The sequence below is a fragment of the Ornithorhynchus anatinus genome, chromosome 7 (assembly GCF_004115215.2).
Source record: "Ornithorhynchus anatinus isolate Pmale09 chromosome 7, mOrnAna1.pri.v4, whole genome shotgun sequence".
Classification (NCBI taxonomy): Eukaryota; Metazoa; Chordata; class Mammalia; order Monotremata; family Ornithorhynchidae; genus Ornithorhynchus; species Ornithorhynchus anatinus.
In genome coordinates this window covers 7,023,188-7,035,302 of record NC_041734.1, presented here as the reverse complement: position 1 = coordinate 7,035,302, position 12,115 = coordinate 7,023,188, and the positions used below count along the sequence as shown (strand labels likewise).

Genomic DNA, 12,115 nt, shown 5'->3' with positions numbered 1-12,115 from the left:
TTGGTACGTAGTTCACCAAAGATGACTTCAGAAACTGAACTATAATTGTATGAGTTACATCAGCCTGATAAGCTTTTTAAATCATTTGATGTGCCCTAGCATTAAAGGAAGTAGCAAAACTTGCTTCCGAATTTAGATTTACATTTTTTTGTAGTCTAAATGCCACACCCATTTGGGTAGAGAAGCAGCGTGGCTCAGTGGAAAGAGCACGGGCTTTGGAGTCAGAGGTCATGAGTTCAAATCCCGGCTCTGCCACTTGTCAACTGTGTGACTGTGGGCAAGTCACTTAACTTCTCTGGGCCTCAGTTACCTCATCTGTAAAATGGGGATTAAGACTGTGAGCCCCATGTGGGACAACCTGATTCCCCTATGTCTACCCCAGCGCTTAGAACAGTGCTCGGCACATAGTAAGCACTTAACAAATACCAACATTATTATTATTATTATTAGTTTTCATTTTTTCCCTTCTCTTCCAACGAAGCTCTACTGTAATTAAGAGAGGGAGAATAAAGACATGAGATTTTTTCTGACGTAGTTCCTTTATAATTGCAGCAGTGGAATGCTGTATAATGTAGTCAGCAATGATCATTTGACGTACACACAAATTAGCCAAAACTCATTAAATTCATATTTTCCATTTAATAATCGTTCTTTAAAAATTAGAGAGCATTATCCTGTGTCTTGCAAGGCAGCGATCTGATTCCTGAATGGGTGTTCTCAACTAAAGGAACTGGCTAAGGCCTCATCAGTGCTGCCATGGTTGGTAATGGACAGCAAAGTCGAGGAGATCATGGTAAATGAAATATCACAACTGGGTTTTGACAGGGAAAGGCATTCTTCTTCTGAACTAAACTTTGGCTGATGTGGCAGTTTAGCAAAGGGCTTGTTCAGCGGCTTAGCTCATGACTGACGGTAAGCCTTTGTGTCTTTTTTTAAGAAATTTGATTTTTCTACGCATGTAAATTATTTGAGGGCACAAACCTGGGTCAGTAAATTGAACAAATATCAGAATCAAACCAGAGGGTTGGTGTATATTTGTAGACCCTATAAAAAAGGGAACAGGACACTCAGTGCCTTGGATGATGTTCCTTGAGCTTTGTGTGCTAAAGTAGACTGAAAAAATTGAGTTTTATGTCCCCTGGTTCAGCCGTGTTCAATGTCCACTGAGAACAAATCTGGAGGAAATTTGAATTTCAGTTTGTTGGTGTGTGTGGAGGTGTAGATTAGATAGAAAGAAATCTGTGATATCTGATCAGGTAGATCATTACACACTGGAATTGATGTCTAGTTGTGGAATACAAGGCTCTCCTCTTGAGAGGGAAGCAAAGAGCTGCCTTCAGTGGCTCCTAAGGCCCCTCCTAGTTCTGTGCTGGGCAGTCTTTCAACCCACTTGTCAAGAGCATACTGAAATCACTTTGAGTCCCCCATTGAGCCTCTTGATCCCAGGAACCTGAAAGAAATGTCAGACCTGAGGTGGCCAATGGCTGTCTTGAGCTACGCATGTACTAATTAATGTAGGCGTGGACTACAACGTCCAACAGCACCAGGGCCCTGAGGTTTTATTACCATCCTCCTCTCCCCCCTTCATTTTCCGAAATGACAAGATTATGTGCAAGTGAGGAATTTGTAATGGTCTTTAAAAAAAATAAAAAATAGGCTAGTAACAGTTATGAGGTTTTTTAGGTGCTTAGCATGTGCCAAGCACTTTACTGACTAGGCGCTGGGGTAGAGTCAAGATATTCATGTCGAACACAAACCCTGTCCCACCCGGGGCTCACAGTTGAAGGGGGAGTGAGAACAAGTAGTTAATCCATATTTTGCAGACGAGGAAACTGAGACACAGAGAAGTTAGGTCATTTGTCCTAGGACATGCATCAGGCAGGTGGCAGTTCTAGTGCCACCTGATTCCCAGACCCATGCTCTGTCCATTAGCTAGACTATTTCTTAAATGCCTTCCCCATCTTCAAAGCCCTACTAAAATCGTATCTCCTCCAAGAAGCCTTCCTGACTAACCTTTCTTTTCTCCTGTGTATTCACCCTCCCTTCTACGTTGACTATGCACTTGGGTCTGTACCTCTTAAGATCTTTGATAGTCATCCCGCCTACACCACACCACAATAATGGAGCCCCTCCACCCCCCAGGCTGTAAGCTCAGTTTGGGTAGGGAACGTGTCTGTTATATTGTACTCTTCCAAGCGCTTAATACAATGCTCTGCACACAGTAAGCACACAATAAATGTGACTGACTGACTATAATGTATCTTAATGTTTATCTTCCCCCAACAAATCACAAGCTCTTCATGGGCAGAGATAATGTCTCTTGTGTATTATACTGTCCCAAGCCCTTAATATAGTGCTCTGCACATAGGAAGCACTCAGTGAATACCACTGATTAAATGATATTTAAACAGAAGAGTACTGTATCATCAAACTCGTGAGACTGTCACTGGGAATCCTCCATGTGCAAATCTTTGTTAGCCAATGAAGTTACTGTGAATGTAGGAATCAGAAACCTCCTTTCCCCACTGCAGATACTTTTCAGTGCCCTTACTGCTGAAATGATCTACTTCCTAAATTGAAATATGAGACTCCCTGAAGGAATTTGAAGTAACAAAATCCTTTTCTTACTATATTTAGCAACAACATCAAAAGTCTTGGCAAGAGAGACAGATGATTTAAAGTAAACGTAATGAAAGACATAGCATTTATTTGAAAAATTTAAAAGATTATTTTTATAGTTTCTAAGTTTCGTAAAATATTTCTGAATGTGATTTATTTTTCCTCCCCCTTGTTTTCTTTCTTTACTTTTGCTTTCAAAACCTTATGGAGCCCCGGTAGCATATCTTAACCCAGTCTAGGCTATGTCTGTTGAGTCTTTCCTATTCACTACAATGTACTCCCTCCCCTCCTGCCTTCCCCAGTCATCTTTATGCTAAAATGTATGATTTCAACACATTCATGAACAAACTTCATTTCTGCCAAAAAGATGTACTTCATGATGGTCATATTTCAAGTTTTATCTGGAAAGATGGCCTTGGTTGACACACAGTTAAGGTCACCTGAGGAAACCCCATTTCTTCCAAAAGCATCTGATAGACAGCATTTTGAATTTAAGGCCAAGGTTAGATTCTACTTGAATTTTCTTTGGGGAAAATACAGACTGATATCCACCACAGATAGTGAAGCTATGTTAGCGGATCCCAATATTTGGTACACGAACCCTTTTAGGTTCACTTTCAAGACAGATGACTTGAGTAATACATGAATCTATCTCCTGAATAAACTCTTGTATTTTAATCCAAGTAGTATTTGAATCAAAACTTAGAATTTCATTGTTAATGAGATCATCTTGAATCCTTGTGTGCAATAAAAAGTGCCACTTATACAACCAGTGAACTCAGCACGATGGCATCTGTAGACTAGATCAGCCTCGTCTCAAGTAGTACAATCAAAGACATTTAACAGGACCCTGCAGAGTGCCTGACACCATTCTTCATAGAACTGTATGTAACTCTTAGTTCCTGCCCTCAAGGAATTACAACCTAAACTGAGGACGGAGAGGCAAACGACCAAATTGTACATGAAAGCATAAATGGAACTATGAACTTATTTCCTTATTTTTAATAATAAAATAATTGTGGTACTTGTTAAATGCCTACTGTGTGTCAAACACTATACTAAGCTCTGGGGTGATTACAAGATCATCAGGTCAGACCCAATCCCTGTCCCACAAGGGACTCATCGTCTGTCAGACGGAGAACAGGAATTAAATACCGCTGTATTCTTACTGAAAAGGGAACGGGTTAATCAGTTGACATAAGGTGGGGATGGTGTTGAGTAAAACAAGAAGCAGAGCCGAAGAAAGGGGAGTGTGGGGGCTCGGTGGAGGAGGAGGTCTGTTTGATGGTAGCAAAGAGTAAGTGGAGAGGAGGAGGCAGGGGTGAACTAGAGGTGGGCCTAGAAACTGAATGTGAGTAATTTTTAGTTTAATTCAGAAAGCAGTAGGGAGCCAGTAAAAGGATTTGAGGAGGACAGTGACCTAGTCGTAGTGACAGATGAGAGATTATATTTGTTGTAGCTTGTGGAACCAGTTGGAGAGGAGGGAGGTTGGAGGCAGGTGCCTATAGCGATAGTGATGGTAGAAGTCCTGTTCTCTAAGAAGGCTTAGAGAAAGGATTTAGGGGATGAGTATGTTAAGGAATGAAAGGGAAGGCATAGGATTTAAGTGAGGCAGAGGAGGCAGCCACAGCAAATGTTACTCCTTGATAGTGGAGGGAGTCGGAGAGGACTCTGGGCTCACCTTCAGGAAAAAGATGAGCTGGGGGAAGATATACAGGCGGAGACAAAGGTGAACTGGAAGAGATGTGACGTGGGAAGAAGTGGTGGTGGGGATGAGACAGGTCTGGGAGTCTTTCTCATCCAGATTTCTAAAGGAACGAAGGTGTAGAGAGAGACAAGAGAAGCAGCATGGGCTAGTGGATAGATCACGGGCCTGGGATTCAGAAAGACCTGGGTTCTAATCCCAGCTCTGCCACTTGTCTGCTGTGTCACCATGGGCAAGTCACTTCTCTGTGCCTCGGTTACCTCCTCTGTAAAATGGTGTTTAGGACTGTGAGCCCTCTGGGACAGGGACTGTGTCCAACCTGATTAGCTTGTATCTTCTCTAACACTTAGTACGGTGCCTGACACATAGTAAGTGCTTAACAAATACTGTTAGTAGTAATTAATAAGAGCTTAACAAATACCATAAAAAGAGCCAGGGGTAGCTTTCTGTCTGAGGCTGATTTGGAAGGGTTCTGCTGACTATCTTTCTGCTCGTAGGGAGCTCAATTGAAGGACAGATCATGCCAGCTTCCATTCACATCTGTTCCCCCTGTTAAAGATGTGGATGAAGGGCAGTGGCCTTTTTGAAAAAGAGACAGACCCACCCCACAGAGCTGTGCCTCCCTGGGGAAGGGGCTGATGGCAAAGAGTGAAAGTACCTCAGAGAGGTGATGCTAGCAGGGCCCCCAGGCCTCTGGGGGGTCCTTGCAGACCCTGCTTTGAGCAGCGTTGCCGCAAGTGGGCATCAGGAACAGCATAGAGCAGCTCTTGTCCTCCTAAGGCTCATATGGATAAAGATTGCCCAGAGAAAATAGGTGAAGTATTTTTTCAAAACTGTCGAGAATGGCAGCCAAAATCTCACTGCCCCATTTTCCAATCCAAGCTCCTCTATTTGGTCACTGTTGCTGTCAGCAGTCTGCCATTTGGGCTTCTGTATGAGATTTCGTAGGACATGAGAGGATGATGACCCTCCTGCTGCCACCCAAAAAGTGGAAGAAACAGGGAGAAATTAATTGGTGATGGAAAGCACACTGAACTTCCAGCAAGAATTTGGGCACGCCATGAGGGCTATTCATTGGGGACATTTGACTTACCCGCTTTAGCAGATCGTGTGTGCTTGTTTGTGATTTCACATTTATTTTTGCACTTGTAGTGTTGGAAACCTGAGAGCTTCAGTGACCCATCTCACCCATCGCTTTCTGCCTGCCCTAGTGATTAAGCATGAAAAAGATAAAAAGGAAAGGAAATAAGAAAGAAGAGAATAGTAGACGCAAAGGGAAAATTTACCAGTAAAGATGCCTGCCTCAAGGGGGACCTGCCACTCCCTTTTCTCCTTTCTCCCCACCACCAGTTCCAAGACCTGAGGGCCTGCTTGCATGGATGTGAAAAGGACCTATTTGGTCCAGGTTCTTCTGCTTTTGGCTTTCCTCCTCCACTCTCTTCCCCTAGTTCTGAGTGCCTAGCCATTATGCCTTGTGGGCAAATTGTGGATAGTGCCATCAGGGATGCCATCAGTGTCATGATCTGACAGTTTTTAAGCACTTGAAATTCTTTTGAACTTTGGTAGTAAGGAGTCGTGGTGGTGTTGGTGTTCTATGTCCTGCTCCCCTTAGTCGCAGCCCCAAATTATCTATGTGGTTCAAGATTTAAATCTTGTAAAAATGAGGTGCTGCCCATAGAGAACTCATCTTGTACCAAGTTAATAATGCAATTATTCTCCCTTCGGTTTAGTGATTTAGAATCTAGAAGAGAAGTGAAAAAAGAAGAAGGTGAAGCTTTTGCACGAGAACACGGACTTATCTTCATGGAAACTTCAGCTAAGACTGCCTCTAATGTAGAAGAGGTGAGTAATGTGCCTTTAGTTCTGTTTTTTTAATTTGGAAGGAAAATAACTTGGATCTGTACAAGTCTTCCATGTTTTTCTCCATTATTGGAGAAATAGTCAAGAAGAAATGCTTCAGGTGAACTCTGTTTCTTGTATTCTCCGATAGTTGTCCTCAAGAGGTTGAGGAAAAGTGGCTCAGGATATTCATACTGTTATCAAAAGTTACCTTTAAATGACAGTGTAGACTTGGTTTCCACTGATCATAACGTGATGACAGATGGATTCTTCTCTGTGTCTTTCCTCACCCTTTCCTGAATGGGAGCTCTATTTTGGGGATGAAGTATTTATTAATATTAACAATTGTGGTATTAGTTAAGTGCTTACTATGTGCCAGACACTCTACTAAGCATTGGGGTGGATACCAGCTAATCGTGTTGGACACAGTCTCTGTGTGACATGGGAGCCACATGGGGCTCACAGTCTTAATTCCATTGTACGCTTCTTCCTACTACTTAATCTGTGAGCCCAACGTGGGACGGGGACTGTGTCTGACCTGATTTTTTTTTTTGCATTTGTTAAGCTCTTATGTTCATTCATTCAGTCATAGTTATTGAGCGCTTACTTTGTGCAGAGCACTGTACTAAGCACTTAGAAAGTACAATTTGGCAACAAATAGAGACAATCTCTACCCAGCAAGCTCACATTCTAGAGGGGGGTAGACAGACAACAAAACAAAGCAAGTGGACAAGCATCAATAACATCAATGTAAATAAATAGAATTATAGATATATACACATCATTATCTGCCAGGCACTGTACTAAGCTCTGGGGTACGTAGAAGATCATTAGGTTGGACATAATTGAGCTCACAGTATTAATCCCCATTTTACAGATGAGGTACCTGAGTAACAGAGAAGTGAAATGACTTGTCTAAAGACACACAGCAGACAAATGACAGAGCCGGGACTAGGACCCAGGTCCTTCTGACTCCCAGGCCCATGACCTATCCAGTAGGCAATGCTGCTTCTAATTTTGATTAATTCGTGTCCACCCCAGCACTCTGAATAAGCGGTTGACAAATAGTAGTAGTAGTAGTAGTATGATTATTATATTTTCGGCCAAGGACCAAGTATTCCTTCATAACTGTTTATTCTCTCCAAAGAGTGGATCAACTCGTCATTATTAGTGCTTAATTGATGTTCCTGGGATGTGAAGTTCACTTGTTTCCCCTGAGGGAAATCCAAAGCTCCATTTGGCTTGAAATGGTGTGCAGGCCCCCAGGTCAGCTCTGGATTTCCTGGGAGCATCAGAGTCGTGAATTGTCCTGTTCCTAAATCCCCTGGATCTCTGAGGCTTGTAACAGAGGTGCCAACTTTTCATTTTGAGCCAGAGACAACAAGGGGATGGGAATTTTATGAGAGACGAGAATTGGAGGGAACACACTACAGAGAGCAACCAGGCCAGGAAGCTACCATTTTGAGTAGCTTTTGAGCCCTGATAGGAAACTCTCAGGGCTTGTCAAGGACTTACGCTGAGCAAGTCTGGGAGTCTAGGTCAGAAAGCTGGGAGGTCCATCCCTCCCATAGAGTGGCAGAGTCCTGCTTCACCTGAAAGCCTGAGACTGTCCCCAGAAATACAAAACTGTCCCCAGGATGGACCAAGGGAAGAAGAGAAGGTGGAGGGGGCATGTATCCACCTGGGCAGTTGTCCTGAAGTGAAAGGAGACTGTTATTGCTCGTAGGGGAATTGAGAGCAGTCCAGTGGTCCATTTACATTTGGGTGGGAGAAGAAAGGAAAAACAGCAGGCAAGGGGATGGGGAAAACTGGCTGAGAGACCCACACCTACTTGCTCGACACAGAGCTGGCAGAGGTTAAGCACGGTTTTGGCTGCCGCCACAGAGTCAGTTGGCTATCCTTCTCTGGATGAGGAGAATCAAGGATTCCAGCAGCTACTGGTGGTGGCGGCAGCTATGGAGCAATCCAGCTGTTACCGATTAGTCAATTAGACTGTAATCAGTCGATTAGACTGTAAGCCCATCAATGGGCAGGGATTGTCTCTGTTGCCAAATTGTACATTCCAAGCGCTTAGTTACAGTGCTCTGCACATAGTAAGCACTCAATAAATACTATTGAATAAATAAATACTATTGAATGAATACTACGTTCCTTACGCCGGGCTCTTGTTCCACTGCCCCTTGGCTTTCTTACCCTCACCATAGTTTTCCCACTTGAAAGTTCCATGTTGCGTGGCAGAACAAGGGGACATTTGGGACCATCCCACATAAGGTAGGGAGGATGGTCAGATAGGTTACTACAGTCTTTAAATCCTCAACTGTCAAACTTCCACCCGGTGCAGTCCTCTTAGTAATTATGTGCCAAGCACTGTACTAGACGCTGGGGTTGTTACTAGGCAATCGGGCCGGACACCGTCCCTGTCCTACATGAGGCTCTTGGTCTAAGTAGGAAGAAAAACAGTTCTCTTCCCATCTGGAGGAGCCCGGCCCAGAACGTGACCCCATCTCCCAAAGCCCGACCTATCTAGGACTTTAAGCTCATAGCCCCCTCCAGCCAGCTGGGTACAAAAATCTATTAGAGGCCCCTACTGCCAGGGCGGAGGTACCAGAGAGTGTCTGATTGGGTCGGTTGGGAAGGATGGGGGAGAGTTAATTTTTGTTTTTAAGGCAAGATGCTGGTGATCATTTGTTTGCTTTATCACAGCGAGCCTGTGAGACACATAAGCAATACCTCCATTTCAGAAAAGAGGAATTATATGCAGAGATTAGAAGACTTAATGAGAGTCGCTCAAAGAGGCTGGCAGCGCATCACTCAGTCTTCTGATCCGAATTAGGTTTCCTTGCGATCAGTCCGTAGTCAGGAATTGACTGCTTTCGGTCAGAATATGAACCCTGATTTACTGTAGAAAATAGGAATTTATTTGAATAGTGTGAATATAGCTAGGGTCATGATGACACTTCATTTCTGTGGTTTATATTACTATTAAAAATTTGCTCTGGGCAGAAATTTGACCTTGGAGATTTAACTAGAACAATGATTTCAACTTCAGCCATTTTAAAAACAGTTTGGTTCTCAAAGATACTTAGCACTTCACAAAATAACCAAAATTGTTCATAAATGCATTCTTAAATTTTCCCAGAAGACATCTAGTGTAATAGAATCTGGTAAGGCATTTTGCCTAAAAGACAAATTGAAGCATAAGTGCCGAAAACCAGCTACTAAGGGTTTCAGTGAAAACCTTTTTAGTAAAAATTGAATAGGATCTTTGGAACAAATCTTGGATTTAGTCCCCTATTCGGTAGCTTCAAGAGGCAAGATATTTTGCTCATTTTCCTTGACATCTGCTGGGTGCTAGCTGTGGCCAGCAGAGATAATTAGAGGCTCTTGAGTTACATGGAGAACTTTGTGATAAAAAAAGTTCACAAAACCACCCTGTCCCTATTATTCCTTAATAAGACTGAGGAATTGATTGTACCTGAGAGTGATAATCAAGGGCAGTGCCAAGTAGTTAGCTTCATGGGTCTAACAGACTAATGAAAGCATTCATGGGACACCGAACACACTTTCAAGGCAAATACTGCACAGAACTCAAGAACCCAGAGAATATGTAGAAGCAGGAGAAAGTATTGCTCTGTGAAGCAAAGTCTGAAAATTCAAACAGATGTTATGATGAATTTGTGTAGCAAACTAACGTCCATTGGAAAAAGGGAATATTCAGTTTAGCAGTGTTTTGGAGTAACAGTATAACAAATATGGGGTTCTAGAATGCTAGGAATTTCCCCCAAAATTCAACCATGGAATAATACAATAAGCAGCTTAGCTTTATTATGAAGGAAAAACTTGAGGCCCCCAAATTTATTTTTTTAATGTACTCATTATTAATTTTGTAATTCAAAAAGGTTATGGCCAAAATTTATGTTGCTGAGTCTCTGATGAAAAGTCACATCAGCAGAGATGATTTGATGCACATCTACTTTATGTAAGGAAATTTTTACTGAACTGGATTTAGCTGAATGCCTTTGTTAATACCGGTTTACTCTGAATACCAAGGAAGAGGGTGGATGAGTTAGACAGCTTTACTGTTTGATCAGAGAATAAGAAATTAATAACTGTCTATTTTAGATACCAGTGACTTTTTTAAAAATTCCCATCTATCTTGTACAGCTTTCATTATCTTGTTAGAGCCATTAGATTGTGGGCACCCTTGTAAGTAAAGGCTCTGTTTTGATTTTAGTGTACTCTCCCAAGCACTTAATAAATACCTCTGATAATGATGATGATAGTATTTGTTAAGCGCTTACTATGTGCCAAGCACTGTTCTAAGCACTGATCCAACCCTCTTTTGGCCTGAACTTAAACATATAGACTGTTTTCAAAATGACAACCTTCTGTAAGTAAGAACACCCATTCAAAATTATTTCAAAAGATAAACACTATCCCAGATTTTGCTGACAGATTTCCTCTCAGTTGTTATTTCCTGGCCTGAAAATGAACAGTTATATTTGAATCTTGAGATTGGAAATAGCAAGAGAGTTTAAGTTGTAAATTTTCACATAAATGTGTCATAAATGTGTTCCCATGCAGTTTATCAATCAGCCAATCATATTTATTGAGCACTTCCTCTGTGCAGAGCACTGGACTAAGCACTTGGGAGAGTACACTATAACAGACACATTCCCTGCCCACAGTGAGCTTACAGTCTTATAGTTAACAGCAGTGATCTTACAGCAATCAGTAGTATTGAGGACCTGCTATGGGCTGAACACTGTACTAAGTACTTGGAGAAAAGAACAATAGAGAGAATATATGCAATCCTGACCCTCAAGGAGTTTACAATCTAGTAGGGGAGGCAGGTAATAAAACTAGTTTACAGATAGGAGAAAAATGGATATATAGATGAGTAAGGAATAGGGTGTGTAAGATACTTCTGTGCCTATCGGCAGTTGTGGGTTTATGAGTGTGTAATTGGCACAGACGTGCTGAAGTAGTCGGCAAGGGATATAAACTGGGCAGAACAGAATCTAACTGGGGAAAGCCGCTTGGAGGAGATGAGATTTGAGAATGGCTCTGTTCTGCTCTTTAATGGCCTTAAGATTTGTGAGATCTTTTTTTCCTTTTTAATTTCTATCATGTTTGAGGTGTTTTGTTTCAAATCTAAAGTGACAATAAAAATCAGTGGAGAAAAGCCATGATCTCTCTTGAGATTGAGTTTCTCAAGACACAAACCTTAGCAAATCCAGCTTGAACAGTTAGGGTGTTGAAAGAGAAAATGCCAAGATGACTCTTTTCTTTCTACACTTCAAACCATCCTCCCTCTTGTTTGTTTTTATTCCACTGTACCTGTATGGCAGTCGTGAGGCTTCTCCCCGGGTGGTTTCAGGACAATCTCTGCTCTGCTCACTATGAGACCCTTATCCAGAAGAGAAACAAACAAATCATTTCCTCCTTGCCTGACTAACCCTTCCCTGCCTGCATAAGGTAGATTCGCAGGGCTTTATTCCAATTTCCCTTGGTAACCTCTTCTGTAGCTGTAAATGCCTCAAAAAAAAAAAAAAATCACCCAGTCTTTCAGACCATGTATACCCAGGCCTCTTATAATGTGCTCCTGTGACATCCCACATTAAGGAAAACTCACACTGTGGAGTTCATACAGCCTTTTCTTTCAACAGTGCATTCTGCTGTCCCTACGTGGCTCAAGTTAGCGAAAGAATGTACCCTTATCTACTGCCATTGCTGTAGCCAAAAGGCATCCTGAAGACATGAATTCTGGCAGAACTGAGTGTAACTTTGGAAATGCATTGTTATTACATTAATAATATTATTGTATTGCATTCCTGTTAATACAAAGCAGTTTTCGAGAGTTGGACTTTTTGAGAATTGGATTTCTTCATACATGCGGGCCCCTGTCCTCATTTTAATAACAACAATGTTGGTATTTGTTAAGCGCTTACT

The 12,115-nt window shown here is 42.0% G+C and overlaps 1 protein-coding gene across 1 annotated transcript in view; it reads left to right on the top strand.

Moving 5' to 3' along the window:
- The window catches only part of RAB2A (RAB2A, member RAS oncogene family), a 72,772-nt gene that overhangs the window by 47,576 nt on the left and 13,081 nt on the right, over window positions 1-12,115 (top strand). Inside the window, exon 6 of the mRNA XM_001513411.6 lies at window positions 6,055-6,166. Within this exon, the coding sequence (XP_001513461.2) occupies window positions 6,055-6,166 (112 nt within the window). The remainder of the gene's footprint in view (window positions 1-6,054; window positions 6,167-12,115) is intronic.